This window comes from Mytilus edulis, chromosome 6 (assembly GCF_963676685.1).
Source record: "Mytilus edulis chromosome 6, xbMytEdul2.2, whole genome shotgun sequence".
Taxonomy (NCBI): Eukaryota; Metazoa; Mollusca; class Bivalvia; order Mytilida; family Mytilidae; genus Mytilus; species Mytilus edulis.
Window position 1 is genome coordinate 63,753,632 of NC_092349.1, and position 10,096 is coordinate 63,763,727.

The 10,096-nt window shown below is 31.2% G+C and overlaps 1 protein-coding gene across 2 annotated transcripts; it reads left to right on the plus strand.

Moving 5' to 3' along the window:
- The first annotated feature begins 372 nt into the window (after window positions 1-372).
- LOC139528101 (uncharacterized) lies at window positions 373-10,096 on the plus strand. 2 transcript variants are annotated; one of them, XM_071323932.1, is made up of 12 exons: window positions 373-466; window positions 805-1,011; window positions 1,628-1,643; window positions 2,824-2,859; window positions 3,145-3,219; window positions 4,077-4,097; window positions 4,697-4,732; window positions 5,560-5,592; window positions 6,192-6,256; window positions 7,588-7,641; window positions 7,993-8,052; window positions 8,936-10,096. In XM_071323932.1, the coding sequence occupies exons 2-12, from the start codon at window positions 979-981 to the stop codon at window positions 9,032-9,034; spliced, it is 528 nt and encodes a 175-aa protein (XP_071180033.1). In that variant the 5' UTR covers window positions 373-466; window positions 805-978; the 3' UTR covers window positions 9,035-10,096. The 2 variants fall into 2 exon arrangements, with proteins under 2 accessions (XP_071180033.1, XP_071180032.1); XM_071323931.1 differs by lacking the exon at window positions 373-466 and having other exon boundaries at window positions 777-1,011.

A 10,096-nucleotide genomic window follows, 5' to 3' on the forward strand; every position in this document is an offset into this window, starting at 1 on the left:
TGGTAAAATATGTAATCGTATTTGTACATCCCGCAGACCCATTGTTCCTTTTTTTCAAATTTGGTTGACTGAAGGTGGGTTATGTTCGAAGTAGGATCTTTCTATACGCTCAGTCAACAGTTGAGGTCTAGACCGGCGTACAGTTTGATGTTATAGACTAAAAACAGAAGTTGTTTTTTGAATTCACATGCACCAGGTTTATTTAAAAGATCTCGATATTTCTATGACAAATACAAACATATTTTGCAACTGTGGTTAAACATAATTACGCATATATAATTACGTTATACACCCTAATGAATGAGTATTTAAGAAGATAATTGAAATGACAAATAAAAACAAACAGTCATTGTGTCTAAACATCCACGTATTATTACGTAATTAGCCCTTATGCATGAGTTACTGTATTTCAGAAGATAATTGAAATATCGTCATCTGTCAAACAGTCAAAAAGTACATTGACATTGTAAGTGGACACCTCTCTCATTAAGTTATTGAAATTCGTAACCTCTTAGTTCATATACCACTTGACATATATTTTTATGTTGTTAAAAGTTTAAGTACATAATGTACCAGAAATTTCTATACAAATGATGACAAATCTCATGTACAATTGTTTTAAAAGTGTGAATATTTATAAGTGATAATATTATATAAACGAATTAAACGTTTTAAAATTGCAATACAAAAAGTAACAAAGAGATAAGAGCTAATTATTCAGTGGGCATATTGGTTACACAATATCCCCTATTTGTGCCTTTCTGACAAATCTCTGTGACACTTACTTATTTCAACCCATTTCAGGAAGGAAGTGGACTTTGAAGTCATTGTACAAGTATTTATTTTCATAACATCTAGAACATAGTAGAATCTTCATTGTACTGAATCAAAATAGTATAAATAACAGATTCAACTCCCCTTAACTCTGTCATCTTATCTTTGGCATTGTTTTGTCAGCGGGATTACACAATAGAGAAGATGTTATTTGGATCTATTATCTCTCTTTCTATTGTAAGTATATTTATTTAGCTTTGTGTTATTTGCCAGATCAAAATTTTCGTTGGTTCTAATTTTTTTTTCTTCAAATGAAAGTAGTGAACCAACAGCGTCAGTTACTTTCCTGTAGAGCAGAGCGCATTTTGTAACTGTTTTGCAACTTAAGTGCTCAAGAAAACTTGGTTTAACACCACCAAATATTGTGTACGTACACGAGCCTGTATGAGTGTCTTGTCAACCTTATTTTGGTCTTCGTTTGTAAGTTTATTTGTATGGGGACTCTGTTGCCGAGTTATCTTAGAACCCGCAGTGAACATAAGTCTGTCAACTCTGGGGCTGTGAGTTCGAGCCCTGCTCTGGACAAGATGTGTAAACGCTATCAGTTTGTATTTTCTTTGTTATATATTGTTTAACCTTTATATTGTATCTAATGTTTTTTTCAAACTGTTACAATGAAGATTACACAATTCATCTAAATGTTAATGTCATCGATGTATATACCAGGATACGGTATATGTTGAGTATCGTCTTGTAGGCTTAATAGTCCTACTTCTATTGAAATTACAATATCTGAAAGACCGGAAGTATATCACAAGTATCACTGCATTATTTTTTTTAATTTTCTTTACAGCTAGTTTATGGAATCAGTAAGTATTGTAATACAGTAGGTTGTTTAAGTTTACATATTATAGTTCCGCATATGGTAGCATATTTTGGGGTAAATATTTTCGATAACATTAGTCCTAAGCCTTACTAGATTTACGCACAGAAGCACACAGTGGTTTTAGTGTAAAATTAAACTGATCGTTATAGTCTCATATCTGATATAGTTTCACACAATAAAGCATGTAGAAGTATTGGTGTACTCAAGAGAGATAGCACAAAAAAAACTATAATAGAACTATTTATACTATAGATTGTGAATACTGGAACTATGCAGTAATCACAGTTTAAGACAAATCAGGTTTGATTTGAATTTGAGATGAACAACAAAAAACGAATACAACAAAAACGCATAGTATGATAAAATAAACAATCAATAAAAACATATATTCGAGTAAATAAAAACAATCATGTCATCCCTGGTCTTCCATAATGTCGTATACGATTTTTTTGTTGGCTAAAATTGCTTTTTCACACAAATCGTCTAGGCGGGAGACAATCTTTGATACTCCAAAATAACATACAGTCAGACCAATCAAAATCATATTGCCAGTCTCAACTGGTAGTAAAGTTTGCTTCCAAAATATTGTATGTTAACTTGAAAAGTGTTGTACAATGGCTTCAGGAATCAAATACTTGTACATTTCTATTTTTCTGTTAAAATAAGTTTAATTTTTAAGTAATCCACAAACGTAATAGTTTGTATTTCACTGTCATTTACAAAATTATGCAGGTTCACCTACGAAATTTGGAAGCATGCATTGCATCCCAATTTTCAGAGCCTATTTGTTAGATTTTTTTTTTTTTTTAATTAAAATTTTGTAATTTACATGTAGAACATTTTGGAAGCCCAGCGACGATGTGCAAATGAATTTCATTTTATGAAATTATCATTTTAGAAAAACATAAATGATAGTAACTGTTATTGGTCAGAGACAAAGTCATACAAGTTATTTTGTACAAATTCACAAAGCTATGGCGTCTGGAAATTAAATTAAACCATTGCTTTTAAGGTTATACTTGCTCGGCACCGCCCAAATATTTAATTTCAAGCAAAATTTATAACTGTTACCTGTCTAGTATACTACAAGTTACAACTGTATGTTTTATATCGATTATAAAAACCAAACTATTTCATTAATAATGTTGTTTTGTATTTAACAGGTTGTAATGGCGCTGGTCCACCGGGAAGCGCTCCACGTGAGTAGATGTTATCATTTTTTTTTATCAATTTTAATTAAGACGCCCTAGCAACATTAACACGAACATCTTTCCTACTTTTCAAACGTTTATTCAAAGGGACCAATTTTGTCTTTTTTCTTTTCGTAATGTTTGATGTTCGTGTGACCATTTTTATTTTAAATTCAATTTCTTGTAATTTAATATTGCATCTTTATATTTAGTTGTAGTTATCATTTAACAAACTAATTAGAATTTTTCCATAGTACATTTGTAAAATTATAGTATTCCCATTTAAAAATTTAGATTTACAGCCACATGGAGGTGCTCCTGGAAGTATTGGGACCCCTGGTGCTCAACTGATTTTCCCGCCAAACCCAGGTAAATATTTACTTTCTGTTACAATACATATAAATGTAGTATGCATTTCATGTTTAACCCCTCTACATTCTTTATATGTTGTTCCAAGTCAGGAGCCTATTATAGTTCAGTAGTTGTCGTTGGTTAATGTCTGTCATAATTGTTTTTTGTATTTTTTTCTTTAAGTATTAATCAAGCCGTTAGTTTTCTTCAATGAATGCATCATATTGTTCATGTCGCGGCTATTTATATAGTCGAATATATAGTATGTGTTTTTCTAATTGTAAAAATCAGTACGGTTGCATAGAACTGCTTAATACATCCACTTCAGAGGGCCCTCATGGGGTTTTTGATTATGTGATTACTTGGCCGTTTTTTTAATGATTATTTGATTATTAAGCCAAATATTTCATGATTATTTGATTACCTAGGACTGTATTTTTAGTTTATGATTATTTGATTACTAAAGATAAGCAAACATTTAATGATTATGTGATTATATTGGCAAAAAAATGGTGATTATGTGATTACTAGGACCCCCCCCCCCCATGAGGGGCCTCATACCACATCTACTTATTCTTATATTTCAAATGATTTACAAATATGAAAAAAAGATATCATGCGATGAAAATGAACTCATCATTAATATCAGAATTAAAAATTTAGTATAATCGCCAGACGCTCGGTTCGTCTACAAAAGACTCATTAGTGACGCTCGAATAAAAAAAAGTTTGAAAGGCCACATAAAGAACGAAATTGAAGAGCATAGAGGACCAATAGTTTCTAAAAGTTAAAAAGACTTTCATCTTTAAAGTTTCAGAATTTGGTGGATTGGATGAAAAATAAAATCAATTACAATATGTTTTCGTTTATTTCAGATTTTGGTCAACTCGTGCAAGGTTTGTAACTTTTAAAATATTGTGTACATATTTGTATCCCATTTTTGGCCAGAAGTATAAATATGGAAAAATAGTCATTTTAGAATTTTAAATTGAAATAAAGGAAACATTGGAAAAATAGATGGTGTAATTCATTCTCTTGAGCATTCTTTACCCTTCTTAAATATTTCCAACCGTAGATGGTTACAGGATTGAGTTATCTCTCATTGAATGTGTTTGATTCTGATAGTTTCTAAATTTTTATTCAATTATTTTAACAATTTTTCGAAATCATCTTATTCCAAATGATTTATATGCATTACTTGTTTAAACTTTCAGTGGCTAATACTTCAGGCGTCTTCAACAGGAAAGCACATTAACACTAAATCCAATAGACTTAAGATCATTGAACTTACGTAAAGTTGGTCAATAAAAGTAAAAAAGGGGGTATATATTCGGGTAAAAATGAGTTGAAAAAAAAATGTAATTTTATTAAGTATTGTCAAAGTACCTGTATTGTTTGCTGACCTGCATGCCATAAGTTGTGTATTTATTGCACATACAGGCTGTTGTTTATGTTTCTCTTCTTGTCAATAAAGTTTAATTTGTTTTCTTTCTAGTTGATAACATAGAAGAGGCAAATTCAAAGCATATATGTGAGTATGGATATATTTATCATTTTAGGTTGCATTTCTGTAAATATTGACAATGCAATTTCCCATAGGAACTCCTTTTACGGCTAAAACTGTACCACTTTTACTATGAAGTTTTGAAAAAAATATTATCCTACAATTGAAAGTCCATATGCACTTCAATTTTTTTCAAAGGTCAAAATATAGGGCTGTGCGGTATATTTTCAACGTTTACATGCCCTAAACTTCTCCGAGTTTAAACTAACACTAACTTTCTTAACTACCCCTACCTCAAATGAAAAGTTACCACAGATTTCAATGTAAACAATATGCACATGTTAATTTACTGGTAATATTCCCAAGTTACAAAATGTATGTCTCTGTGAGATGGAACACAGAGAGCATAACTGGGAACCAGTATGTAAACAAAATTAATTTTCTATGAATATTCAAGAAAAAGAGGCGTGGTTTGAGAAACAGCTGTATTTACAAAGTGCAACCTAAAAACGCACACCGTAAAAATTCTGACATTCCAGTCTTAAATGTAAAAGAAAGGTCATGCATTTACAACTTATTTCTAGAAAATAAAAAAAAAAGTGAAAACTAGTTATCAATAACGTTGTATGCATATGTAATAACATTTGTCATATATCTGTTAAAGGAGTTATTTTTTTCTGCGTTTTCATGTCGGGTGTGTATAAAAAAAAAGATTATAGTCAAATGATTAATACTTACAATCTATATCTATTATGATGAAATTCGTCAAAATGAAATAAAAAAGCATCCACAAATCTTGTTCACAATGGTAGACGATTCAAATTTACCGATGTTATCTTTTTTTTTTTTTTTAGTTTCCGACCCCAGAGGACCCTTGGGATTAGTCAGTAAGTTTCAATACTATTGATTATAAGCATATCTTCATTGTGTTAATACAAAGAGACACGAGCTTAACTCGTTGACAGCGACCAAGCAACAAAACAACACAAACTAAGATAACCAAAATGTCTAATAACTGATATCTAAATCCAGCCTGTATTTTTTACTTTAATTTAAAGTAGGATTACCATGACAACGATTTTTATATGTGGTAAACGAAATCTATTTTGCTCTCAAATTTACTGATGGTTAAATACAGGCAATAAAAAATTCTTACAATCATATTATTTATGCATAAAAGGGAACACATGTATTGTAAAGGCAATTGCTGTTAGGGTGAGGCTTGATTACTTTCACAAATGTTATTGTCAATGTGTTTATCTAGCTATGCTAGGGGTAAAATTAATATAATTCTGCTGAAGAATTCCATTTAACTTACAAAAACACACAAAACACAAATAAATGAAAGCACAAAAAGGACTGCACTGCAAATCAAACATTAATTAAACCTCTACTCGAAAAGATTAACATTTGCCCTGTAAACAAAATAATGTTACTAATCAATCTCAAAAAAGAATTATTACAAAACAATAATATTGTATTACAGATGAGCGTGGAGAGTATATTCCCCTCCAGGGAGGATCAGCTGAAATACGATCGAAGAACACACAAGTATGTAAAAAAAATTTAAATATGCAATTAACCTTCAAAGATTCCTTTCGTTACTCCAGATTAATCCAAAATGAACAAAGTTTTCAATTTTTGAAACTTTAAGTGTTTTGTTTGTTGTAAAAATACTTACAAAGTTTCTTAATTAAGTACTGATTGGGTTGCAAATTTATCGGGATATTTGGTGCATAGTTCTCCATTGGTTTTTTTTTAAACATATTCCCTGAAAATTTTTGTCCATTCATCAGGAAATGTTTCAGACAAAAAGTATCAAGTTCCGTACAAATATTAATTATTTGTTTCCAATCACTAGAGGCTAAATGTATCTTTGACTTATTTAAGAAATAATTGATGCAAGCTATACTTTATTGTAGTTTTAACATAGTCTAGGCATTATAGTCGTATTTATTTTTGCCCGAGCGATAGTGAGGGCTAAAATAACACGAATATAATGCCTATCCATTTTAAAACTACAATAAAGTATAGCTTGCATCAATTATTACGATTCTGAATAGGACAATTAAGGTAATTTCTATGTCCGATAAGTATAAGTGTAAAAGCGTTTGTGTAGGCTCTTCCATGAACCTCCCTGTTTATAAAAAGCAAACGGCTGGCACTGTGATTTTTCAGAGAGAGGAGTTTGAACAGCCTGCATGAACGGTTGTCGTATCTACATGTAGGTCAAATATGTCAATTTCGGAATGCAACACATTACAGTCATAATAAATGAATAAGAAACATCATGTGCACCATTTAAGAGTTTGAAAGTGTTTTAAAGTTAAGGAAATATATTAAGTGCATGATAATTTGATCAAATTCATTATTCTGAAAAAGTCAATATACACATGTGCAAACAAATTTTATTTGATTTAGAGCATAGGTTTGTTCACAAAGCGAAAGAAGCACGTCATATTAGAATTTCAAATATATTCTTTAAACATTAAACCGAAATGTTTTGGGGATTGGTGATTGGACAATCCTTATAGACGATCTCCATGCTGATTAATGTTCATCAGGATTACTGGTAAGGAAAGCATTGATTCAGGTCACTTGAAACCCTTCAGATAATCACATGTTTATCTTTTTTTTCTATCTCGAACTACAATGCAATTTGTCAGTATAACCAAACGAACATCTACAAAATGTTCACTTTTGGTCCTATAAATCAAATTGCTGCTACAATCAGTCTTTGATTCAGATTGGCTAGTTTAAAAAAACTTGCAATTCGGAACTATACTACAAATTTATTATACCAATGAGGCATATATAAATCAATAGTAAAAGTGTGAGATAAAAAACCCATTTAATTGATGAATGTTTTAATTTTGCTGCAGTTGCCACGTGATCACGTAGAAGAAACTGATTGGCATAAAGTTGAAGTAGAGACTGTAAGTAACTTAATATATGGCAGATCAAATCAAACAGCTACTGACATTATAGAAAAGTATAATTAGTTGCATTTAATAAGAAATGTTCTCTTTATCCCAGCAAGTTTAATATAGTACCATATTTTCACTCTGGACAAACATGAAATAAATTGATATATCTGTATGGCACGTCGTATTTTTTTTAATCCAAAAACGTGTGGTTTAAACGCGTCGGTGAAAGTTACACATAGGAAAATGCTTTTAAACATTGTAATAACACTAAACATTTTTGTTTGTATGTTTAAACTTTGTTATTTTGGAAAGCGTTATATATATAATGTACACTCCTATTTGTTTTCCCACTTCTTTTAGGGTGAAGATCAAACTAAAGCCCCAGACAATTCGCAAAACCGAGCTGGCATTCTATATAATGTGAGTATTATATTTCACATACACATGATGTTTTGAAATTCATTTGACTATTAAAGATACGGATACGTCATATACATACTAATACCATCTTTAAAAAAGATTAAAAAAAACCCGAATACTTGTGCATAATATATGCTTCTGAATTATTTTATCAGTTTGATTTTACGGAGATGTATGATAGACGTCATTAACCAAAAGACACAAATATCCCAAGTCAGGAGCCTCTGGCCTTTGTTAGTCTTGTATTATTTTAACTTTTAGTTTCTTGTGTACAATTTGGAGTTTAGTATGGTGTTCATTATCACTGAACCAGTATATATTTGTTTAGGGGTCAGCAGGGGAACGCCTCCGGGTGCGAGGGTTTCTCGTTGCATTGAAAACCTGTTAGTGACCTTCTGCTGTTGTCTGCTCTGTGGTCGGGTTGTTGTCTCTTTGGCACATTCCCCATTTCCTTTCTCAATTTTAATTTTAAAAAAAATAAAAAAAGCACCAGGCAGCTGTCTTCGATAATAGACAGGTGTTCGTACAATATATTCATCTCTAAATCATTCAAAATATGAATAAAATTTATCAAAGATACCAGAAGTATATACTTTTGTACGCAAGATGCGCGTTCCATCAGTGGCGCTCGAATCAGAACAGTCGAAAAGCCAAATCAAAAATGACATTGAAGGGAATGAAAAAACGAAAATTCAGAAGAAAAGTGCCAAAAGACGGCTTAGGCAATCTATTCCCGTATAGGTAAGAAAAAAATGTGTAGCTGGAATCCGTTTGTAATATAATTACTATATATTCTACAAACACAATGTATTGTTTTAAAATAAATAATTCTTATGCTATTTAATAAATTTTAATGTTTTGCTGTCTTTTATATACCATACAGATGTTTAAGGGACGACACCAGCCGGGACCAAATGCTCATCAACCACGTCCACAGGGCGAAGAACATCAATCTGAACCACAAGGACCTCCAAGAGTGTAATAGCGCTATACAAAACACTACTATATCTTAACTTTATGTTACATAGCTTAGTATAATGTTCATTATAAACTGTTCGAGATATCACACAAAAGAAAACCTAATGGTACATGTTTGCATTGTTTGCCTTGAAATGATATAGTATTTTTATGTATGTATTTTAAACACCTAATGAGATATGAACTGGTTGATTTAAAGCTAACCTATGCTTATTTGTTTTTTTAGAAACTTTTTTTTGTTGATTTTTTAATTGCATTTGGTGACAATTATACAACTTTTTTTCTATTACAGCAGATTTCAGTGAGTATGTAGCTAATTGTAATAACTTTGGTTAGTTTGCTTGTTAGCTGAACCGTGAAGTCATTGATTGGTAAGGTATACTACCCTTCTTTTAAAGTAGCTTAGTCCTACAGAGAGATAGATTGGTTATCTGTTGGGCTAGTCTACTATTTAAGGAGGGTAGTTTACCTAACCTAACAATGACTTCACGGTTCAGCTAGCAAGCAAGCTAACCAAAGATATTACATTTAGCTACATACGCACTGAAATCTGCTGTAACAGAACATTTTCTATTTTTATTTTGACTTAAAAAGAGTTAAGAGTTTTGAAAAGTTCTAACGGCCACAGTAACAGACAAAAAGTAATACTTTTATTAACATATATATTGATCCAATTGTATTTTGGTTGTTTGCATCTTTGGTTGATATATTCCACCAACTTCGCATTTTATGTATATATGAGGCTCAAATACTAGAATATACACTTTTCATAACTAACAAAGGTTTTAGTTTGGTCACTTATTGCTTTACGATCTGACAAAACTTCGACATTGGAGAGCTAATTGGTTTAAGGTGGCAACAAGTATTTAAAGAAGAAGAACTTTCGTGCACCCTCATTTTCAAATACTTTTTTTTACTGTGTCATAATTAATATTCTTACTTACTTACTGCTGGTATATGTAGAGCAGCAACAAAGTCATATGTCATGAACTGTTAATTTATCTTTTTGACTTTTGTTTTACAATAAAGTTGTTAGCCACAAAGTTGTAGTGACTATTTTCTTGTA

Excerpts from the sequence above, each read along its gene's own strand:
- LOC139528101 (XM_071323932.1), top strand. The coding sequence starts at position 979 with ATGTTATTTGGATCTATTATCTCTCTTTCTATT. Across the intron at positions 2,860-3,144 it reads TCCACCGGGAAGCGCTCCAC|ATTTACAGCCACATGGAGGT; the intron begins GTGAGTAGATGT and ends TTAAAAATTTAG. Across the intron at positions 3,220-4,076 it reads GATTTTCCCGCCAAACCCAG|ATTTTGGTCAACTCGTGCAA; the intron begins GTAAATATTTAC and ends CGTTTATTTCAG.